General features: G+C 40.0%; 2 protein-coding genes across 7 annotated transcripts in view; one reads left to right on the top strand and one right to left on the bottom strand.

The window, feature by feature from the left end:
• aop (ETS variant transcription factor anterior open) overlaps positions 1-22,133 on the top strand; it is a 142,564-nt gene extending 120,431 nt beyond the window's left edge. For 3 of the 6 annotated variants that reach the window (XM_022073283.2, XM_022073282.2, XM_022073280.2), the window contains 6 exons: positions 14,627-14,870; positions 15,871-15,978; positions 16,984-17,322; positions 17,472-17,825; positions 18,457-18,706; positions 19,715-22,133. In XM_022073283.2, the coding sequence (XP_021928975.1) occupies positions 14,690-14,870; positions 15,871-15,978; positions 16,984-17,322; positions 17,472-17,825; positions 18,457-18,706; positions 19,715-20,081 (1,599 nt within the window). In that variant the 5' untranslated portion in view covers positions 14,627-14,689 and the 3' untranslated portion in view covers positions 20,082-22,133. Of the gene's footprint in view, positions 1-12,480; positions 12,506-13,731; positions 13,874-14,626; positions 14,871-15,124; positions 15,570-15,870; positions 15,979-16,983; positions 17,323-17,471; positions 17,826-18,456; positions 18,707-19,714 lie in introns of those variants that run through there. The other 3 variants (XM_087354169.1, XM_022073281.2, XM_022073285.2) reach the window with 3 other exon arrangements.
• On the bottom strand, positions 22,097-24,945 carry mtSSB (mitochondrial single stranded DNA-binding protein). The gene is made up of 4 exons (XM_022073286.2): positions 24,811-24,945; positions 23,761-23,860; positions 23,486-23,605; positions 22,097-22,720 (listed from the first exon to the last, which is right to left on the bottom strand). Exons 1-4 carry the CDS (start codon positions 24,823-24,825, stop codon positions 22,512-22,514), a joined length of 444 nt encoding a protein of 147 aa, XP_021928978.1. The 5' UTR covers positions 24,826-24,945; the 3' UTR covers positions 22,097-22,511.
• Between the last annotated feature and the right edge of the window lie 70 nt (positions 24,946-25,015).

Genomic DNA, 25,015 nt, shown 5'->3' on the forward strand with positions numbered 1-25,015 from the left:
AGGTTAGGCCAGGTTGTGTTAGATTAGTTTCGTTAAATTTGTGGTTTTAGAATTAGTTCAGTAGTTTCCTGGAGAATTCCTATTATGTTGATCTTGTGGATGTGTATATATATATATATTCTGGAAAATTGCTGGGGAAATTCTATTTTAGGATACGTAAAATATGCCTTGTGGATCACAGTTAAGGAGTTACACCTATAATTAAGGCAGAGTGAAATATAATATTCCGATATTGTCTTGCGGTTCACGGTTTGAATAGCGCCGTGTATTAGTTTGTAATATGTCTCGTTCGTGTTACGTAACGAAACATAGCACGCTCCCTTCACCTCGTTCGGAGCTAGATATCGTGTTGGGAACGTTTACGCAATTTTAGAGCAAGATCAGTTGCATTGCAGAAACAACGCTCAGCAAAGTCCGTTAGCTAGGAGTCAGAATGTTATTCGAAAAAGCGACTTTTACGTGCTGGCTTTACACGCATTATTTAACAGCACTCTTTCAAGTAACACACGCGAGTTTCATGGTATGATCTTTTTATGCAGAATTAGTCCGCAACTTCTTACTAGATACAAAATAAAAATAAAACTGCTTGTTCAAGGCTGGCCAATCCAACCCTCAAAATTAATTAGTATGGTCAGTCGTCCGTCTTTAAAACGCTGTTGTTTTAACCATCAGCATCCTTGGACCCGTTTGTGTTTATGAAGAGATAAAAAACAAGAATTCCTTCCACCGGATGTTGTAATGATTTTCTGTTCTGTCTGCGGCTTTTCTTTGAGTTATTTCAACAGGATGCCTGTTTGAACAGGAAAGTCATAAACCTATTACAGGATGCTAGCAATGTCCGTATTTTTTATGTGACGAATTTTTATTAATAACTTAGGTCAAACTTTGGTCAACGATATCTGAATACTCGTGCCTTGCAAAGAAAATGTCAGACTTCGTTGCTTTTGCATGGGGAATCCAGAATGTAAATATTCTATTTTTAGTGTACCATCCATCATGAGAGTAGTGTTGAATACGTTGTCGTCAGACGGTTGTCTTGATGGTTCTTTCTTTCGTTGAAATTTATATATTGCTGGTTGCTTTATAATTTTATGGTTAATCTTCAAGCGGAAAGTCTCTGTGTCCTGTGAACTACGTCAAACTAGGTGAGTTTCTTCTCCATTTCGTCTTTAACCGTTTTCCGATTTATAAAGATAGTTTTGCGTTGGTTTTCTTCCTGTATTCACAGGGCCGGAGATTTTTTCAGATGAAGATAGGTTTACGTTAAGTCCTTGTTAGGATTTTCTTTTTCTTTATGCGTTTTGAGTAACAGCGCCCCCCCCCCCCCCCCCCAAACTGTTTTGTCCCACGATGATGCCTGTAACAGATAGATACACAGGTCTAGTCGTTAATCCAGTTAAACCAAGTACAACAGGAAAATGTGCAGGTCTTTTTAAACACAATGTGAGTTTAGGTTGTGTTGTAACTCTACTTGTGGTGTTGTCCATATTTATGGAGAAAAATGCGTTAATATCTGATAAATTAAACGAATAACAGTAACAACCATCAAATGGAAGAAGTGAATAGTTGTGTAGTGACAGAATGCCTCCTTAATATCGCTCTTTGTACTACATTGGCCTTTGTACAGTGACTGCCACGCCTGGCCCGTGTTCAGAAAATCCCCAATTGAGACCTAGGTCTGTGTTAGGGATGTTTTCCTAATGATCTGTGCGTTTATCCGTACAGGCAAATGCTTAAGATACATCACAATAGTCTCACGTTCAACTCAATGGCGTAGTTTATAATTATATCGTTGTTTCTCGTTTCATGTTAGAAAATATATCACAGTTGATACAGTATCTTTAAACAAAGTAAGAAATGAGCAAAATATCTTCTGTGTAATATTTGAGGTTTTCACAGTGGTGAGTATGAAGATTTCTGTCTTCTGGGTTGTTGCGCTGTGTAGTATGGTCGATGTTAACCAACGTTTCAGAGGTCATACTGCCTCCGTCATCAGGGCGATGAGTATGAAGATTTCTGTCTTCTGGGTTGTTGCGCTGTGTAGTATGGACGATGCTAACCAACGTTTCAGAGGTCATACTGCCTCCGTCATCAGGGCGATGAATATAAATCTTCAAAATCTCTTCTGTACTCACAACTGACCGAGCGAGGAACATTTTGAAAGTCAGGGCTATACGACCGGGGTTCGGTTTCCTGCAAAGCGCGTCCACATTGGTTGCCGATTTTAAGAGTACGTGGGGCGTTACTAAAACTCCCCTTGCATTTGTTTGTAAGCCCAGAGAGAGTTTATTGTCTTCGGTTAGCTGTGTGCATCCGTCCGTCCGTCGGTACGCGGTATCGCCCAGCGAACTTGTGAAGAAGTGTTCTGAGCTGCTGTTGCTGTCAGCATCAGGACCGGTTCTTCTGCTACCTCCACGAGTGCCTCTGTACAGCCTCCAGCGTGTCTTGTCTTCCGCTGTTGTTAATGCTGCTGAGAGGAGGAACACTGAGGAGAATCCAAGCAGATTTCCATTTTTTCTTATTCGTCGACATATACAGAAAAGAACTTAAACAGAAGAAAGAGAGAGATGAAGACAAAAAAGGACAGGCAGTACAAGAAAATGAAATAAAAAATATTTAAAGGAAGTTGGAAACATCTTCAAGATACTCGATACACCCCATCTTCCATCGCGCTTCCAGTGATGACTCTGTGTTGCTGGAAACTTGCACATTTATCTCCACCTTTCTCCTGGTTGTATGCCTGGCATTTCCTTCTTTGGAGTATATGTTGCACCACGCAACTGTAAGAAGAATGACGAAAAAAGAGAAAATAATATCCAAGAGGGAGTGTTGGGTTCATGGTTCGTCGTGTTGGTTGCTGGGCAAGATGTAGCTCCTCCTTCATCGCAGGTCTTTTCTTCTTCGTCGCAGAGCCATCAACGTTAACTTTGTTGCAGAATGCACTCGTGTCTGATCTGTGGCCGTGTGGGTGCTGAAGTGCTCTCAGGGTTGGTAAACGTTCATAAATGAAGTGTACGGGTTGTACAGGGAAAGAGTATGTTTGATGATGTCATACGCCGTGAAGGTTGTCAAATTACTCAGAAGGAAGGGTTGAGATGTCATCTTGCAGTACAAAAATAAATAAGTAAAATATCTTAACTGTTCAGGAAGCCTCATATTTGGAGAAGAAACTGTTCTAGGATAATGTGTCATAAATGTTCGCTGGATAAATCAGGTGAAACTTAGTTGTATGTGTTACTGGAATGTCGCTGTTAAGTACGTCAGTGTTCAGAGGTAAATAAATATGTGAACACGACACGAAAAAAAAGATTTGAAACAAAGTCAGAAACTAACAACATATATTAAATCATTTGATAATGTGTCAACTTGTAAGCATACAAATAAGAACAACTTTTGGAAGATATTGTTATGTTCAAGACCATTATTTGCAAATGTATGAAATCTAAATGTTCAGGACGACATTTGGACCCAAGATGTAGGTAGTGAGTGAGCTACCCTCGTGATTTAGACGGGTAGGAAATGCATAAAAGTCTTAGAGCCTAAAACGATCTCATAGATCCATAATGAAGAGTTTTTTCTTCTTCTGTCTTTGAATCTGAAACCTTATCACAAATTACTAATAAAATTATTCGTACTGAAGACTGGTCGCTAAAAGTAGGTCTAATGATTTTTACCCATTCCCACAAGCAGAGATATGTTCTGGCCGTGCGCATTACGAAGAGTGTGAATCCAGTAGTTAACTGGCAGATGTAGAATTCTGTAGAAATTACTGTTTTTTACATGGTATTTCAGCTCATTCCGCCGGGCGTGTTTCAGATTTAAGCGAATGCGGAATGTTTGCCTGTGACTGGACATTTCTTGTGTGAATTAAAGTGTGTATAGCAGATGAGCCTCTGGATGCCCTAAGACACGACATCGTCGAACCGACACTTCGCGTCGCAACGCCTATTTCAATTCCAAATCCAGCCAACAGAAGCATCGAGACGCCACACGAGAGGATACATACAAATCAACACAGAGCGTCGAGACGTCGACAGAATATTTCACAGTGAACGTGCATGAGCTTAGTGGAGGCACAAGACATGACACTGGCAAACCGACGCATTGTCGCAACTTGTATGGACGAGACGCTGACTCAAGATTCCATTTTTGCAAACATGAGCCCAGGAAAAGGCACAATACACGACGCTGAACACCAAACTAACCAAGAAACGCCTCTGGAAGCGATGACACGACGTTGGTAAACTGACGAGCAGCGTCATGTCACTAATTGTCCCGACGCCAACATTAGACACCATACTTAACATAGCCTAACCTAGTGATGCGTTCCGACACTGCGACGGAAAACCGACGCAAGCGGCACGACGCCGCAGAAAGGTGCGAAGCAGCACAAAAGAACCTCTGGATGACATTTGACACGAAGCCGCAAAAAACAGACGCCGAGCGTTGCGACGCCGACTCCGAAACGAAAATGAAGCCAATATAAGCCTCAGAACACCTTGTGCAACAATTGTGACATGGACGCAGAGCGTCGTCACGCCAATAGTCATGACTCTGCCAAAATACGTCCATTACTGTTCGACAAAAATCAGATCTGCTCGTCCGTCTTACTCATTTATTGTTTTTCGAATCAAGAAGTGTTCCAAGCGAAAGATTCCATAAAGAATTCATAAAAATATGTTATGCCATGTGTTTTATGTGTACTTTGAGTGTAGAAATTAAAGTTAATTCGTAATGGGCAATGCTGTACATCTGCATCCGAGAATATTAAATGGATTTCGATTAAATTTGGCACTGAAATTCCACGCTAAATGTTGTTGAGCGAATTTCATTGTTGTTTGCCTCAGTCGGTATAACTCATACGTTAGATTGACAAACGTCAACTAAGCTTCATCATGTTTCTCAAAAGGCGCTTCGTCGTACTAAGAACTGGCACATTGTATAAAGTGTAGACCTGTGTATCTTTGAAATCTATAAATTTTGTATGAAATGTTCTTTGATAGGGCTTAAATTTAACAAAATACAAGGAAACTGTACAATACAATAAACTGTGTCTGTAGAGCGATTTGTTACAGAGCAACAGCTGTGTATGTGTTTGAGATTGTCTAGCAGAGTGGTTAGAAGTTATTGTGATGTGTCTTGCTTTTCCTCATTATTTAAAGTAAACGCGGATGTAACATCTTGTGTGTTCCGCACAATGCAATTCCCATCTAGCTTTATATTACTGAGGTCATTGGCATCAAAGGAATTTATTCCGTTCATGAAGCAAACGTAATTCATTTCGATTCTGTTCTGGACCTCGGTAACACTTGATCACATTTTAAAAATCCGCGTGTTTGTGTGGCTCGGCACGTGTAATGCAAGGAGAATGACGTACGTTGGCAGATAGTGGTATCTGAGGATTTGAAGTGAAGTTGTGGCACCAACGTTTTAGCATTTCCGTCTCAACGTCAGTCTGGTTCGTGAGGAAGTTCACTTGCTCTTATCATCAAAGCTATCATCGTTCGCCACTTCGTTACTTGATGTATTCTGCAATATCAAACACACATTTTATCTACTTGTCATATTGCTTCATTTTTATATGATTTGTTAAGTGGACGTTTGAAAACAGGGTGATGAGGGGAATGCTTGATGTTTGGACCAAACGAGGAAGTGACGAGGCTGGAGAAACCTTCATTGTGACAATATTCATAATTTGTACTCTTCGACAGATATTGTTAGGGTTATCAAATGACGGAGGAAAAAATGTGGGGGGAGGGACAGAGACCACGCATGAGAGTTTTAATGGTAATGCCCGAGTATGCAAGAGCACTTTGGAGACGGGATAAACAGCAGTTCAAATGGATGTTAAAGAAATAAGACTCACTGGCTCAGGGTAAGGTACAGTGGCAAACTTTTATTAACTTTGGGTTCCATAAAAGCAGAACATTTTTCGATGATCAGAGCAACTCTTAAATTCCCAAGCACGTCTCTGCTCCATGGAATTCTTGTCCATAAAACAACACTAGTATATCACGCTTTGGACGCTGGTTTAAAGTGAAAGGGATTTAAAAAATACACGTTGACTGTTAGACGAATTAACCATTGTTTGTTACGCACGAGTTTGTTAAATATTCATTGATTTCCTTTGTTGGTTTGCAGTCGTTGAAACATGTTCGTGGTGCAGAGGGTGTGGTACAGATTGAATGCTACTTGAGTATAGAAGGTCTCTTGCAGATGACCTTGTTGAGGTGATTGACCCCCCTTCTTTAAGTCATTACGTCACGTTTAGATTGTTGTATTTGTAGTTGTTATTTTGTGCGAGTGTCTGGTATGTGCGTGGCCTAGCAGTAAGCCGTGAGCATCAGAGAATGAAGTTCATTTCGCATTGTGGTCTTTAATATTCTTTTCTGACATTTGTGGTGTCTTCATACCAATATCTTATTGGGCACTTTGCAGTGTCTGATATAAACCATTTTGGCTGTGGGCGTTCTACAGCTGCTATTAGACTATTGGTTGGCATTATATTAATAGATTTTTAAGGTTAGTGACGACGGTTAGGATCTAAATCGGCATATTTTATATGGATTCTGGGCTCGTATTCTAAGCACTAGACACCCCTCACTTTGAAATGCCATGGTACCATCGTAGGTAAGTGAAACAGTGTTTCAGAATTTTTAGCTCAAAATAAGCAAAACAAGAGCTAAGGGTAATTTTGTCTCATCAGCAGCGGAGCGGGGTTAATATCCAGCTTACAGTGGCGTAGCGAACATTTTTTGGCTTACGAGAAATGCTCTTAAGGAGCTGCTACAGGTTCTTTTCACACTGAGACCTTGGCAGGGATTTTGAATTGCAAAATGTTTTATTGGAGTTATGCTGCATTCTCGCACACCCATTTTGTTAAAATCACAACTTCCACTAGGTTCCTCTCTTTCTCACTCCGTACTCCCCCCTCTCTCTCATAGTTTGAGGCTTGGAGTCTTAAAATTATGAATTTGGGGGATATACGTATATGCATGTCCTATGGGTACCCAATGTTAAGAATGCATGGAGCTATACCTCCACTTCTTCACTTTTGTACTTTTTAAAGTACTAAACCACACAACGGTTACCGTCGTACTGGAATCTGAAATCGCAACTGATCACTTAGTTTTCTGGCGGTTGTCACTGTGGAAGTCCAGGTTTCGAACTCATTAACGTCGTGGCTCTGATTGTAAACAAATTTTCTTACTTGTTGTAAAGACTTGTTTGTGTAGGCGAAGGCCGGTCGTAACTACAAGGCATAACGCTAAACAAATCTCAGAATACTCGGCCAAGCGACCAGATACAGAAAAGAAGCACCTACCTACACGATACCTACATCATAGTTAGAGGCAGCCGGGGAAAAGAATTTCTGGCACGTGTTTGGCATCAAGAACAAGAAGCAACGAGCCAAGGACCTCTTTTACAGTGCACCGATCCCATGATGTTCTTTGCTGTTTGAAATATTCGTAAATTGGGGAAGTAACGTTCCGACATACATATACCGCTCTTGCATTTTGAAATATTCCACATGGGTTACATGTCTTGGCCCGGATTGGGCGTGCGTTGCTCTTCACAAATCATGACTCCCATTGTGGAAATTTATCACCAGCCTACACCATTACTATGATGTGAGATTCACAACAACTATTACTGCTACCACTACTACTAGGGCCTATTACAAGTCTGCAATTACCGAAGTACAGTGTGAATAAAGAAAATGTCTTAATGCAAAGCCTCTACCTGGCCCCATATTTCAACCCTGAAGATGGAGGCTGTATGTTCATCAGAAACGTTGCTGTCCACGCGGCGTCATAGACCAGAAGACCACCATGGACATCTTTTCAGCCGTGAGAACCAGAAATCTCAGTTTTAACATTTATTTCCGACATTCTGTTTTAAGAGCTCTTGTGTATCTTTTGATTTGATGATGGAACCGCGATATCTTGCATCATAGTATCGACGGTAATAAACTGTTAGTGATTCAGCGTTGATTTGTACTACGATTAAGCCCTGTTTAAACCAGACTGGATCATGTAATTTCATTGTTTCACAGAGCCACAGGAAAATCTCATATGGGAAACCCAATAACTGAATAAGTAGCCAGATTTGAGAACTGCAGAATGTCCTAAAAAGATGAACACACAGCACAATTTAGTGGCATTGCTGACGTATGTGATGGTATAGTTTATTCAGATGTCTTTATTTCATTAATTGAATGCATGTATACATCTTTTTGGGACACTGTATGACGCGGATCATCCAATGAACGTTCTCTCAGGTGATTGGGCCATTCAATGACGAGGTTGAAACAATAGAGGGTGTGCGGAGGTTGAGAGAAATTACGAGAACCTCAGTACATCTGGTAACTGGGTCTAGAATCGAACTGAATCTCTTCCGAATGAAAGTGCTGTTCGGTAGTTGTACATCCAAACTAATAACATTTGTGTATTGAACATCTAATTCTTTTTGCCTTGCTCCGCCAGTTGAAACATTAATCTACTATAGGAGACATTTCTTCTTTATTCCCAGGTCGATCACGAGTTCTTTGTGTGTTGATGCAGGTAGAACAAAATATTCCGGGCAGGTTTCAAACTAGGCACTGCCATTTCCTGATCCGACACTCAGGCATGTGTATCTCTGCAATGCAAGGAGTGGCTGCTCGCCCACTACATAGTTCTATATGAGACGATCGTATTCGTCAAAGTTTTTGGACTCTGCCTTCGCGTTGGTTGTCTAACTGGTGTGCCGTCACAAGTTTTCAGGTGTAACGCAAATTTCTATAAGAAATTTCACATTCGCACGGCATAGGAAGAAGATCTTATCTTTCATCGTCGATAGATTCAATGTCTTAGTTTCATATGCCTGCATTATATTATGGCCATGTATATAATTTCGTACACCCTTTTCGTGAGACAACATTTTGTGGTGTGACATCTTGTGTCTGACAAATCAGGGTGTACCGCGGGCAAAAGAACGTTGCGGAACACTGGTTTAACAGAACTGAGAGTATACGAACAAGAAAGGGAGTTAGAAAACTGGTTATGCATTTATCGTTAACAAGATATAAGAAATTAATACGAAAACTTTGTCGGAAAATCGGAAGGGACGAGGCCATTTGGGAAACCGAAGAGGCTAATACTAAAATTGCAGAAACGGGGTGTGAATGTGTGGATTTGATCCATCTGGCGGGCTTTTGTGAATACATTAACGATATGATCGGAGTTTATCGTCCATTTCATCTGATATTATCTTCTCAAGATGGATTTGTACTGTGGAATGGGTACAAGGAATGCATATTATAAAGTGGTTAGGTGACGATCGGTAAACCCGGAACTAAATTTATGGTAAATTTTACATGAAGTTGTCATCCCTTCAAACACCCTACGTTGCTAAAATAGGTTTCTAACGCGGAAGCCGTATGGTCAGCAAAATTCCTTTCCTGCTTCTTCATCATTGCGAAAACGGTAATGAGTTCGGAACGTGACTAACACACAATAGTCCATAAGCTCAGCTGTTCGCAGCGCATCTGCACGGTTAGGTCTGAGAACCAGGTAGGAGATCCGACGTGTCGCCACTTCATACCCTGCCCGAGGAAATCATCGGACTTGAAGCAAACAAGTGGTTAGCATTTCACACGTTTCAAATTAATGGTGCCTTGCAGGGGCTTGCTTATTTATTCTGACTTTACCCGTTTTGCTGTAGTGTTTGTGGTTCATGTGGTATTTTAAGTATTATCGTGATTATAATGTGGTTTGTTTTTTTCCGATGCTGAATTTTCATAGCTGAATAAAAGAAATAGACCAAGGAACAAAGGGAAGTAAAGGTTTATCTATAATAAAAAATCGAACTTCGTTAGTTGACTCAGCAGTATGTTTTAGTGTTACTGATTTATTGTTGGTTATAAAAATGTTATCACATAAATTAAAACTGAAAGGAATGTCTGAAGTTATAAAATTAAAATGGCGTTACGTTGTTCATGAGAGAGAAATTTCGCTTTTCACATAACGGGAACAAAGACTGCAGTTGTTGGAGAAAAGGGTGGCTGAGGAGACTGTTTAGACAAGAGGGATAAAGTGGCAGGAGGAGATTCACATTTTGTACTCTTCACCAAATATTTTAAGGATGACAAAACCAAGGATGGACATGTAGCACGCGTTGGGAGATAAGAGGTGCGTACAAAATTATTGTTGGAAAGCCCGAAGAAATGCGGCAACTCAGAAGATGTAGGCGTAGATCGGATGTTAATATTAAACTGGGTCTTTGGTTAACAGGGTGGGAGAGTGTGGATTGGATTTTTTTGGCTCAGGGTAGGGACCTGTAGCGGGGCCGTTGTGAACGCGGTGACTAACCTTCCGGTTCTGTGAAAAGCGGAGAATATCTTGACTGTAAAAGGTGAGCGTACTCTCAGCTTCTGAAGGACTGCGCGACAATAGCAATAATAGTAATTCATCTCCTCTCCAATGTACAAAATAGAACACAACTGTGAGTACAGGACTCTTGTGGAAGAGATAAACTGTTGGTTGTTGAGCGAACATTGTGGAAGGGCAGAACTTAGCAGGTACTCAGAGACAAAGAGGGTCTCTGTTACAAAGATCAGTAATTGGTAAATGCTATTCTGTGATAATAATTGCTGTGAATCTTTGGACATCTATAAATACACTCTTAAAGACACAATGCAGAGTTACTGAATATTAAGAGGTGGTATACATAGTAAACACTGTGTTTTAAGAAGTTAATTTCAGAAACCCATGTTTTGTAAGGTAGTGTGTAGACTTGCTGGATCGCCTGTTGCAGATCGGTGTTTTCCTTTGAAACATAATATATCAGAACATCGGGACATAAAAAAAATTGCTTTCCCGTTAAAACGGGATGGCTGGAAGTCGAGCCTGCCTATTCCGTTGTCATCACGACAAACTGCTGTTAGTTTCATACAAAAATCAGCGCGTGGCCACGCTTCCTGAGGCCGGTTCGGGTCTTCTAGCGGTATAAGTCCGTCGCGCTGCCTTGCTGCTGTGTCCGCGGTGACACAGCAACCTAGTGGCTATGCTTCACTGTCCGGGTGGTACCCAACACCTCGTAACTGTCTCGTGTCTCGGGGAACAACAATGAAACTATTGTTGGCTCATGTTTCCGCTCTCTTGTCTTGCAAGTTCTGCACAAATATTCACAACCGTCTGCGGAACAGTGAAGCTAAAGTAACTCTTCGGTAATATTATTTTAATAGAAGAATATGTATGACTGTTTGCATCTTTTATGTACAAATTATTGTAATTGTTGTCGTGGCAACGCTGTTAAGGAATTTTCGGGCTTGTGGGATGTTTATGTGATCATATGTCTGTTATGCATATATTATAACTGTAACTGTTGTCATGTTAGTGAATTGGCAGCCTTATGATTTGAATTGTTGACCGTTACACCACTGCGTCCTACGTCTGTCTTTCAGTTGTCATGACCCACTGTATTTCATTGTGTGTGTGTTTCTTGATGGTTATTATTGGCATACGTGGAAGTTCTTGTTCAGGGGAAAAACGGAATCATACAGACACTCGCGGTGTTTACCTGCGGGTCCCACTAGGAACTTGACGTTTTTGTACCAAAGCCCGCTATTGTACATGCTCTTGTGTAACGCACGTAAGCCAAGTTTGCATCCTGTTTCTCTGAGATACATTTTAGTATTGTTTTCCCCATCCCGGCCTTCGGATGGCAGTTTTCAAAATTTCTTCACAAAAATTATCTGCGCAATTTTTTTTCCGCATCAGATCTAAACTGCTTAGTGAAAGATAACATTTTAAAATCGTTTATTGTAGCATCCTGTTGCTTTGAACATACCCTGTAGAATCATCTAACCAAAATTCAAAACCAACAACATAATAAAAAAAGACACGAGGACAGGCCAGAACAAGACACGATAAACAGTCAGACCACATGGCAGCCAGGAAGAATAACAACGGAGGTAAATATCTGTGAATATTTTAACAGGTATTAATGTATGTATCGTGTGTTTCCTGTTGTAAATCCACCACAAGATAATGCAACGGCGTAAATAGGCGAAACGATGTGAAGCCAATCTTAAGTTAACCAGGTGATAGTCGAAAAATGTACAAAGGTGACCGAAGTTGAAGAGTGCAGAAATACAATTGCAACATACAGTGGTAGTAAATATGTAAAAAAGGGTGATGGTGTAATTAATATTTCAAAATTTTGGTTTAATACCTAATTATTGCGTTACTTAGCGATGCAATCTGAAGCCTAGGCGTTATTTATGTTTGAAAGGAGTGAGATAATTATTATGTTGTAGGGTGGCAAGCATGTCCTGTTTCAAGGCACTGGCCTGGCATTCGCGTGGAGAGAAGGGGCATGTCAGGCACGATGCAGATGCCCGAACAGAGAGAGATACGAACCGAGTGTATCTGGATAAGGATCGCACGTTATCGTCTGGGCTAAGCGTCTCGGGTTTTGATGGACAGATGTACAGGGGATCGGTCTAACGTGAAACACAGAGGTGAGAGGTCTTCAGTGGGGCATTCTTAAGCTCGTCTGCGAGTAGAATTGAAGCTCCAGCATCTTTATCCCCCCCTACCCACTGGATAGGAAATGGATGAGCTCGACATCCGGTGGCGAAGAAACTCTGCTCTGCCGGGAATCGCCCGCGGCCTTCCACCCTGAAGCCAGCCAGCCCCTGTACTGAAATGCCGGTGACTGCCGTGTGTGGCCATCTGACCCGGACATACTGCGTCGCCATTTCCTTGTTTTTAAGAAGTTGTAATGTAACTATCAATGCAAATGATAAAAGTGTGAGATCGGATTTGTTGAAGACACTCACTCATTGTTCCTCACATGTTTTGGACGCCGCACTGTAAAATACAAATTTATCTTGCATTTATCTTTGAATGTCCAGACGTCACTTGTCCGCTTGCACTGAAATCGATGACTAATGAAAATCTGAGCAAGTTTCAGTTGTAACACATCACGTATCCCACACAGCATACGTGTGCGCTGTTTATGCGTGTGTAATATAATACTAACTGGATGATATTGCTGGAATCTGAAGGTCGTAGCCTATTTCAAGGTGTATATAAGTTTGGTTCTGGACGCTGTGCTGAGTTGGCTCAATGCGAACGGCGTTTTTACATGTTTCTTGAAGCTAGTAGTTGCACAAGTAGTCGACAAATGCCCCGTCTTTTGTGGTTCATTGCCGAGTTAACAAGAGCCCGCCACTGGCATGAAATCTCAGGACCAGAGTAATATTTCTTAAAGCGCTGGTTTAAGATGTATGCTATCATATTCTGAAGATTTACACGTAACTATTAAAGAGGGGCCCTTCAAAATAAAGATATTTAACATGTAATGTTAACACGTTATAATGTAATGTTAGTACTCTTGTCAGAACGCCTGTATCGATTTCTTCCTTCGTTGGATTCTTGGCATCCGAAAATCATAAATGCCTGTGAAAGCAAAACGAAATTTGTTTTCTGGATCACTCAAGAAATTTATAGCTTGTACGAATTTACTGTTTAGGGATCGCGCCCTCTTTAAAACCCTTCGGGTAAACAGTACTTTCAGTCGTCGGTCGGACTGTCTTAGGAGACAATCCTTGGTTCTCTCCCATCTCGTGCGACAAACAGCTAGGCTCCATGGTGTTTAGCTACGTACGCGTAACAACTTGCTCTAGACTCAGAAACGTTCTTTTTCTGCAGTTGCAAGGACTGGTAGTTATGCTCTGTGTGCAGGAAGTTTTATGGAGGGGCCTTGAGTGACACGCGAAGGAAGTTACAGTCACTTACCTAAATGATTGCAAATGTCATTGCTGGAAGGTCCGGAAGTGTTCGTACTGACTTACTGCGTTTACAGAGTTGTGTAGTTTCGTCATGTAAGTAGGGAATTCCATATTTTTATGGAAGGTTAATACTTTACGGAACGTTGTCTGTATAATTATGTATCTTCTGAAACTTTTTTTACCCTTCATATGACATTGAGTATTCGAGGCAACTGAAAGTATTGACTTTTATTATTTTGTTCTTTGTTACTATTCTCCTTTCTGTGGATTCTCGCACACGTAATACCACTGTTCTTTTATTTTTCTGTTGAAATTGTCATCCCATATTTACATATTAATTTATTCCGATTATGAACTGATATGTGTAATTTATCCTCAGAAAACCCGGTGTCAGGTGAACGCACTCTACTGAAAGAGAACGCAGTAATTGATGATTGATTGAATTCACCAACTGAATTTGACATTATCGCTCGGTCGTCTACAAAGAGGAGTGTGTTTAAACTTTTATTTCTTGATATTTCTGTTGTTTGTTTCCTTCATTTCCCATATGTGTAATATTTCATTTAGACATATAGGTTAGGTATATTCAACAACGTTCGTTCGTGACAGTCGTGAAATATTCGTTTTCCAAATGTAATGCAATAAAGAATGAAAATTTAATGACAACATGAAGATAAGGAATTGTTACAACGGACTGTGTACTTTCGGCTTTCGGGGATGAGCCGATTGTTGAAAAATATCCAACTATTTGATTTGAATATACATAGAAATATTTAATTATTCACGCTTATATCATTATTTTCCAGACGTACGATAATGAAGACCATGTTCGTTCGTATCTTACAGGTTGAGTGGTCGAGATCCGTGCCGAACAACACAAAGTGACCGTGTCATCCGGCAGATTGTATTATGAAACTGCTGCCCCTTTCTCTGCCCCCCGTCACGGCGATGGATCGTCTGCCGCTGTCGCTGCCCTTCAGCCCTACGGATTTGCTGTGGAGATATCCCTTGGGATTCCCTGCAGCCACCAGTCAGCCGCCTCCAATGTCTCCGCTCCTAGACTTCAAGACACACCTTCCAACTAGTTTAGGTAGGCCATTTCCTCTTTGACGGGTTTTCAGTGCTGTAAACGTGACGCTGTTTCGTGCCTCACTTGTGATTCTTGCGATATATCGGACTTTGATACATGAAAACATTATGAATAAAAGGAATGCGCTTCAGTCGTGCAACTGTGAAAAAGAAAAAAGAAGCAGTGTTCTTCTTACCATTTTGCGGGACAAAGCAACAAGTCTCGGGATATTTCAGTTTTAAACCAGGCCTTCTCAGACTTTGTTACATAGCCAGCGTGACTTATAACTAACTGTACGCTTAAATAAAATTGTTTTGAGATATTGTCTCTAATTACAACAATATTTTCAGACACTAGATAAAATTAATGAAAAGTTGATGTGACGTCACTTCCGAGACTTGTGAGATTATTCTTTGTCCTTGTTATCCTTGGAAAAACAGGAAGAATGGGAGGAGACTGAATCCAAGGCCAAACCTATCAATATACAATCTGTGTAATTAATACGCCTTTGCGTCACGTAAAAAGTGTTTTTATTTTTCTTATTTTCGTCATATGCTGTGTAATTCCATGAAATCCATACGGTATCTCTTGAACACTGTGCTACATCTACTGTGAAGGGAGCCAAAAATATGTGAAAAGATCATGTTTCTTAAAATCTTGGAACCTGTAACTATTCTTTCAAAACATCAATTTCAGTTGCATGTTTTACTGCATCAAAAGGTAAAGACACAACATTAACTCCTCTTATTTAAAGTTGGGAAAGGAAAGTTTTATTTTCCACACTTGGAAAGTTTTAATGTTGGTAAATCTTTTATGAATTTATTTTTCCCCTGGAGTTGCAGGATACTAGTCATTCAGATGCTATGTCATAATTCACACAGAAAGTTATATCTGAAATTCAGCTTGTATTTGGTTATTTTTCACTTCTCTACTGCCCCTATGGCATATGGAGTTGTAATCTGTCTGTGTCGATAATGGTGGCAGGATGTTAACAGTGAATGTTTGCTGTCTTCTGTTACAGCATCTGATCCAAGAGTCTGGTCACGTGAGGATGTGGCCACATTCCTCAGGTGGTGTGAGAGGGAATTTGACTTGCCTCATTTTGACATGGAGATGTTCCAGATGAATGGTAATAATAGATTGCAGTGTAATTTTGTTCTGGTAACTCATATTTTCTAATAATCAGCAATGTAATTAGGTGGGTTTTCTTCCCTGATAAAAGACAACAAAATTTAGACCACCGGTTATTTTATAAACCACCAAAATTATATGTACCCAGTCAGAGAACATTTAAAAATATTGATAATATTAAACTAAAATCTGTAATGACTGGTACATGTCACGTTGTCATGGCCTTTCTATAAACTAACTCCCTGGTAGCAGAACCTGCAGGTCCAACCAACATGAAAGCCCTTCACCGGCCATGATCAGGGTCTTTCTATACTCATAGTAAAAACTAGACACAGTATACAAGAATTATCTGAGCCAGTTATGGGAATTATGGTAAGTGAAAGGCAGTATCTTCATAATTATTGGTGCGACTGGAAGCTTATTGTTTCAAAAGCATTTGCAATTCCTGGTAAACACTGATTTTTGCAACTAAAAATGATGGCCAATGTGGGAAGGGCACATGTTTCATGGAAGATCTTAATGTAGAACATCATTGATTTCAAATACATTTTCCAGAAGCTACTACCAGAAGCAGTTGCCGCGAGGTCTGAGGCGTGGGCCTTTCGGTCGCTGGGACCGTGGGTTCGAATCCCACTCTAGCCATGCATGTTTGTCCGCGTTTTTCTGTGTTGTGCTGTCCTGTGTACAGGTAGAGGCCTTGCGACGGCCGATCCCTCGTCCAAAGAGTCCTACAGAATGTCTATAGATCGAAACAACGAAAAGTTGGGACCCACAGTGCTCAGGCACTTGAAGAACTGGTCGATCCCAATATCCCAGTACTATATAATGAGCCTGAGGGACAAGGTTTTACCCTGGCTTATGGACAAATGCTGTGAAACATGGTTCTGGGGGGTGGGGGTGATGATGACTAAGCAGTTGTGATGTGCTTATTGCATCCAGTGTCCAGTCGAACCTATTTGTAATGAAGGATGATAACAACAACAACTTATTTTATTTTGTGCAGGTAAGGCAATATGCCTTCTCACAAAAAGTGACTTAGCAGAGCGTTCTCCAGGGTCAGGCGATGTTCTGCACAATGTTCTGCAACTCCTAATGAGAGATGCGCAGACATTGCAGCGCTGTCTGCCCAGTAGTCCTGTGACACCCACGTCACGTCATTACATGCTCTCGCCGCACCACATAACAGGAACGACATCACATCCCTCCACCCCAACCTGGAACAACTTGCTGACGTCAACAGCTGTGGCAGCGTCGGACTTCCAGACCCCGAGCCTTGCTCATCTCGTTCATCAGGGAAACTCTGTCACACTCAGCCCTGCGCCATCTGTTGACAGCCAGTCAGGTATTCATGAAAATTAATTTGTAGTATAGAGCATCATAATGTTGCTTATGTAAGATAATTTTGATTAATCACAATTTTAAATTGTTATATTTATATTCTATGCTAATAAAGAGCACCGTTAAATTAAATAATATTTGTTTTTTGAGCAGGGAGCCCACAGCACGCAGACCACAATGCAGCGTCTTCATATCATGGAGGTAGCAATGGAAGCAATCAATCATCTGATTCAGATGAAGATAGTTACCAGGATAGCAACAGCGGTAGCTTGCCACTAGCAAATGGTGGAGGCGGAACACAGCATGGGTTACACCCAGGTGGCAGTAGCAGCAGTAACAGTCCCCCATCAACACCTGGAATTAATGCCGCAGTTCCATCAATTCCTCATCAGTCGCCACATTCGCCCGCCAAGGAGCAAACGAGTCCTGGTGCTAATTTAAATGGAGGTGGCTTCAGAGCTGTAACAAGGGAGTTCTTCCCCACAGAGACACCAGAACCCAACACAAGTATGTCACAACATTGCACAAATATTTATATTTGGAATACAGTCTTCTAACAGAAACAGATGTATCTGGATTTACCACTTTACTGACCCAAACAAAATATTTAATTGTATGAAAACTGTGTTATTTAACGGCGCATTTTCAGTTTCATTCATTATATACCATGGAATTCATTTACATAATGGGGAGGTTCTTTTAATAAATATATCAGGTGCTTGTTAAGTTGAAGAGAAATGGTTTTAATCTTCTTCTTCTTCTATGGCTCTCCGGTCCGTACTCGGTCCATGGCCTCCTCAATTCTCCTCTTCCATTCGGTCCTCTGTTAGGTCCGTCTGTCCGAGGCTTTGATTGAGGTTTCGAAACATCTTCCTTTTTACTGTGCAAGGTTGTTAGCCTTGCAACCAACCCCACCCTGGAGGACCAGGGTACCTGTCTTAGTCTGACCTCTCCCCCTCGACCAATCTGGCTAGGGAGGCCCTACCAGTAGCTATGCTACCGCCAGCATAACTCTTGGGGTCACTGAGGCACTCAAGCCCCACCACCACGACAAGGTGCAGGTACCATTAAATGGGGAATGGTTTTAATACTCTACTTATCAATACAGCTAAAGAAAAGCACTGTGGTTCTTTTACAGATGGAAGATTACTGTGGGATTTCCTCCAGCAGCTGCTGAATGATCCCACTCAGCGTTACACCAACTACATAGCGTGGAAGAACCGTGATACCGGAGTGTTCAAGATCGTAGATCCGGCAGGACTGGCCAAATTGTGGGGCATTCAAAAGAATCACCTTTCTATGAATTACGATAAAATGTCAAGAGCTCTCCGTTATTACTACCGGGTTAACATCCTGCGCAAAGTGCAAGGGGAACGGCACTGTTATCAGTGAGTTACTTTGTTTTTACTGTTCTCTGCTTAAAGAATTTTCATTTCATGACTTGGTGTGTGATAAGTGAGGGATGGGTTGGTACATAATCTGTAATGAGCCATGAGTAAACACATGTTAAAGAAATGGCATGTTTCAGGGGTACAGGAACAGAAACTTGGGAAAAAAGTAATAACTTTACTTAAACTCAGAACTTATGTGAATTACATCATTAAAATATACTTGCGCTTCTTTTACATTGTGCTCGTATAGTTAGTTTCTCTTGCATTTCTTTTTGTAGCAACCAGTCCTTATACTCATGAGGAGGTTAGGAGGAGACTAAATTCCGGAAGTGCTTGCTACTTCTCAGTTCAAAATATTTTGTCTTCCCGTCTGACTTCTAAGAACCTGAAGATTAAAATATACAAAACAATAATTTTGCCTGTTGTTTTTATATGGGTGCGGAACATGGTCTCTCACTCAGAGGGAGGAACATAGATTGCAGGTTTTTGAGAATAGGGAGTTGAGGAGGATATTTGGGCCTAGGAGAGAAGATAATGGGGCATGGAGAAAACTGCATAATGACAAACTTAAAAATCTGTACTCCTCCCCCAGTATTGTCAGGGTGATTAAGTCGAGAAGAATGAGATGGGCGGGACATGTAGCGTGCACCGGGTATTGGTTGGGAAACCTGAGGGGAAGAGACTACTTGGGAGACCTAGACGGAAGGATAATCTCAGGCGGGATCTGTGGGAGATAGGAGTCGAAGGATCCTGGATTTTGTTGGCCCGGGACAGGGTCCGGTGGAGGGCTTTGGTTAATTCGGTGATGAAGTTTCAGGTTCCTCGAGCCATCTAGTTGGTTAGCAACCAGTCCTTTGCATTTGTTATTCTTGTTGAAGGCAAAGTTAGCTTCTAAAACATTTTCTTTTTTCTCCTAATAGCAACGCATATGCCAGGAATATTAATTTGTTGTTGCGATGATTATACCCTTTTAAAATTATGCTTCATTATGTTGTTTTGTTGCAGATTCCTTCGTAACCCAAGTGAATTGAAGAGTATCAAGAATATGTCACTTCTTCGTCAGCAGATGAGCCCTACCAGACCACCAGCTTCCCTGCAACAGCATCAGCATCAGGTGATGCCCCCTGTGGCAGTCAGTATCAAAGTTGAACCTGACCTAGAGGAAGGCGATTCTCCGATAGACGAGGACTTGCTCCCAACAGACCTGAGTATGGAGCACCCCACAGACCTTAGCCCGAGTCGTCACACGTCTGAACATCGGGTCATACACTGTCAGTCGGAGGTCAATATTTCCGCGAGCAGAGACTCGTCTACTCAGTTCAATGGCATCAAGATCAAATCAGATTCTGAGAGTACAGACGAGAACAAGTGATTATCTGCGAGTTTCCACTGTTCTTGTGGAAGTAATCAGGGATTTGCGAGTGAACTAAAATCTGAATATGAATGTAGTCCAAGATATGAAATGTGGATGTTCCGTAACACTAACTATTCTGTGTAAAATATTATGAAGGAAGATCCACACTGAAGAAGCTTTGATGGATGACTTCTGTTGTATATAAGAAAAGGAACTGCCACATTGGACCATGAATATTTATAAAAGTGTATTGAAATAATATGGTTACGGTGTGAAATCTTTTTGTGTGCCAGAAAGTTTGCTCGATTGCAACAAGCAGTGTCCGTAGAATGTTATACAAGAAATATTAACTTCCTAAGGGAGTTTCATTTAACTTCCTCAGGAAATATCTTCTGAAGAAAATAAGGTGTAACTTGAAATGCGTCTATTTTTAAAATTGTTGCCGAATTACAGAATATTAATGTAAGTAATTACTGAGTGAAATGCGTAAGATGTCTGGAAATTTAGCTACAGCTACGATCATCTGCACACTTTTACTGTACTGGATGTACTATATATAGCGTACGTTGTGTAGTGCGGCTGCAGTCTTGTTATGTACTCCTTGTTCATTGGGTCGTTATGTGTAGGTTGACAGCAATGCAGAATTGTTGCTGTTAAAAGAACGGTTGTTTTATTAGAAAGACAGCTGTAAAATAGTGCCAAGATTATTAATGCAAGATCCACAGGAAAGTTGGTGAGTAGAACCACCAAATACTTTCCCTTCAAACCAGTTGTGGTTTACCACTACTAGAAACAAAGCTGTTTCCTGTTCTGATATAGCATAAAATATATCGTGTTAGAGATAAATGAGTCATTCTGCTACTGCCCGAGAAGGTAAAAACTAATATGAATCGTCGTCAATGTTACTACAGAGGGGACTTGTCAGTGTTGTCTCAAGTTTGATTTAATCTAATTGAAAAACATTAAAGGGGCAGCTAAAATAATATGGATCAAGTGTTATTCGTCCTAGTAGGATGCTCAAATCTGTAATGTGAAAAAAGAAAATTTGAAGTGTTGGTAAATTGGTAGGATATAAATACGTATGAAACAACAACAGAAACATTCCACCAACAGAAAATAGTATCTGTTATGATTGTGGTAACAGTTTCTTCAATTATTTTTACTGAATCATGGTTTTGGGTTTGAAAGTGGGGGAATTGTTTTAATTGACTCTTGGTGCATTGGGTGTTAATGGGAATCTTTTTTTAAATTATTACATTACACAAATAATTTTGCTCATGTTTGAAACTGGCATTATATAAATATGATTACTCTAGTGTTTTGAAAAATTTAAAATTTTATTTAATTGTATTTTTTCACTCTGTGATGTGATCTCTTGCTGTATTATTATCTGCTGCAATATGAGTTATTTTTAATATTGTTTTGTTGTATATAATTTAAAAAACTGCCTGCAAATTCTCACAGGTGATGTAGAGCTTTGTACATATAAGATAGCTTAAAAATGATTAAATATATGCTATTTAGCAAGCCTTGTATTAATAATACAAGTTTGCCTTAATATTAAAGTTTAAAAGAAGTTTTACTGAAAGGTTATATAGCATTGTATTGTACAGTTAAAAGTTTGAGGGTTCATTTCACCTTTTGAACTCAAATTTTTTATAAATATTAAAGAAGGCTGTCTAATGAATGTGGGTGTGAATATATATGAATACAGTGTATCAAATGCTGGGATGCTTTGCAGCTTGCTAGAAAATGGAATGGAAACTGTAGATAGGCGATGCATCTGCTTTGCAATCCTTAAAAGAATTACCCATGACATTGGGGGAATAGTTGGGATAATCAGGCAGCTGGGTTTAGGGTGAATTTGATCATAATATGGGAAACCAGATTAAAACATATCTTGGTTACTGCAGAACAGGGCAATGAAGAAAGATCTCATACTTGTGAACAGAAAAAATAAAAAATTGTACAAATTATAGAAACTTAAAATCATTATTTTCCTGTAAAGGCTGTAAATACGACAAACAGCTTGGTATGGTAAAAACAAGAGTAAAGAGTACTTTATTATGAGTGATATAAAATGTTTTAATACATTTTAACCCTTACAAATATCCACATACAAATGCAATACAAGAATATGGATATAATAACACTGGAATTAGACTAATGAACGATTCCACTCTTTGCAGTAAAGAGATATTAACCTGTCCATCATATCAAACCAAAGTCAACAAATGCCCAAATGCCTTACCTAATGCCACTTCAAACTCCAATTCCAGATAATTACATGTATGCCTTCATTTTAATTCAGTAACAAATCAAATTTTAGATCATGTAACTCTATGAATTATGTACTTCAATTTACATGTTCAAATGAAAGAAATCCTTATTGTATATATTTTTTTCAGATGCAGCAACTTAGAACTCCCATAATTATTTTAATGTGAGTTAATCACTTGTCTGGAAGAATATAACATCATCTGCTACAATTGATGTGGTGGTACGGGGATTACCCTCTTCATCCTTAATTTCACCATATGTAAGCCTTCCTGAGACATAAATTCTCTGTCCCTTCTTGAGGTAAGTGTAAACTGTGTCACGAAGCGAAGGCTTGAATACGCATATCCGATGCCAATCTGTCCTTTGAACAAACTCACCTGAAACACGACACACACAAACCCGTGAACCAACCCGATCCTTAGCCAACAACTATCTGCGCATGCTAAGGTAGTTAATTCTATTCTCAATCCCTGAAGACTGAATACATTTTTCCTCCTACATAAACATAACCCTAGCAATAGTGTAACGATACTGATGGGAAAACTGAAAGGCTTGGAGAAAAACCTGGTTACTAACCACCTGAGCTACTGCACAGCCATGAAGCATACCGTAAAATACGGCTGATTGGAGTTTGTTGAATGGTTAGCAGATTTTCATTGTATTTCTGGAGCCCTGGCCCCAAGTATGGTCATTATGACATGAAAAATTTTATGAACTTTTCCATATCCTGCCTACAATACAATTAATCCCCATCCCACCTATTCCATTCAATCTCAATTCATCACTTCTGTGTACAAGTTCACTAGTGTTCAATGTTGTTACTCGGACAGATGATCTAGACAATATACATGTGTAACTCAGTTTAAATATCATATACAAGGAAGATCCACCCTGTTTTAGGTGAAAAGTCAATGTGCCTTAAATTGCTTATAAGAGGTGGCAGGAACACAGAACTTCATGAGTATTGCTAACACATAAGAAATTAAATCAGTTGCATTATTTCTAGATGTAAATATACACTACCAAATGTCTGTTTTCATATAAGGTGAGTATCTTGCAGACAGATATAGATGCAACCCATACATCCTAGGAAGGAGCATGCAGAACATCAGAGAAAAATAATTTATCACAGAATTCCTTACCTGTGTCATATTTGTAATTTGTATGTGTTGCAAGAGAGAAAATAACAACAGGATGCTCTTCTGTTCCCCGTTTCTGAGGTTCCCCACCAACACGACCCAACAGTTTGACTTCATTTAATGCTGAAATAATTTTAATTATTCATAAACAAGAGTATTATGAACTGCATAAAAAACAAAATGTAATACAACTGTTCCTTTAAAATCTGTATATAAGTAGTGATGTAATTAAATCACTACTTATATACAGATTTTTACACTCTCATATCACCACATACTTTTCTCCATTCTTGAAGGTTCAACTTGCTGTGTGGCGAATCTCGCTGCTTGACCTGTGACACTTCCAGTCAGTGGGGTTTTAGTAATGAGTTTCAGTAGCTGCAACACCATATATGAACAATTTACTTTAAATTTTAGCATTCAGCATATAGAACGTGCTTCATGAGATGTAGCGTATATCACATTTTGTTGTGTTGTGTTTGGCATATTAAGGTTATATCTGTATCTTGTACTTATATCGTGGATATCTGAGTTTGTTTGAAATATTTCTACGTTGTCTGCTACAAACAATAATAATAGGGGCAAGAATTTGCTGGCTAGTGGAAGAATATTTAACAATTCCCTACACAAGGCTCTCCTTTTAGTGCCTGTCATTATTCTAAGAATTAGTATACTTTCTTTCTGTCTTTTGAGTTTCCACAGAAAAGAACTCCATAAAACATGATCAAATGGAAGTAAGTAAAGTAGATTAATTTTAAAGTTTGTTTCCATGAGTGATGACAGTCTTCATAACAAAGTATGCTGAGCACAGCTTAGGAACAATATATTCAATATGTGTTTTCCAATTAAAGGTAGTATGAATTTGTAGGCCAAAAAATTAAATTGTTTCCAATTTTTCAATTGTTTTATCCTCATACTCTACACCTTAAGGGTGCAGGGGTAGCTGTCAGTATAATGGCTGACTACAGACTGGACGACCGGGGTTCGATCCCCGACGGGGGAACAGGATTTTTCCTCTAGCCTCTGCGCCCAGACCGGCTCTGGGCCCACTCAGCCTACTACGTAATGAGTACCGGGATCCTTTTCCGGGGGTAAAGCGCGGCCGGAGTGTGACGCTAACCAGTGACCCCCACCTAGTGCAGAGGTTAAGAATGAGTAGGAGCTATGCCACCTCCCCACGTTCAAGCACCAACCAAGTACTCTGTACCTAGATCAACACAATTTTTCTTGGCAGTACAAAATTAAATGAAATTTGTTTTTTCAAAATTTAATGCATCTGTTTAAGCTAGAAAAGTATGGGCACATGCTTGTAATTATTAACTTCTTACCGATGGCCTTATCATGTTGAATCAATGCAAACAGCATACAGAACTTTACATAAACTAACAACACTAACCAAACAACTAAGGCGCCATTATTTCCATCTAGTAAGCGTACTGCGCAGGCGTCACACGAGACAGGCATTATCAATGCTACCATATTATGGACTTTCTTCAAATTTCAATAGTGAAACGTACAGTGTTGTCACAAATT

This window comes from Zootermopsis nevadensis, unplaced genomic scaffold (assembly GCF_977971745.1).
Source record: "Zootermopsis nevadensis isolate Lab colony 2312 unplaced genomic scaffold, Znev_1.0 Znev_ptg000022l, whole genome shotgun sequence".
NCBI classification, from domain to species: domain Eukaryota; kingdom Metazoa; phylum Arthropoda; class Insecta; order Blattodea; family Termopsidae; genus Zootermopsis; species Zootermopsis nevadensis.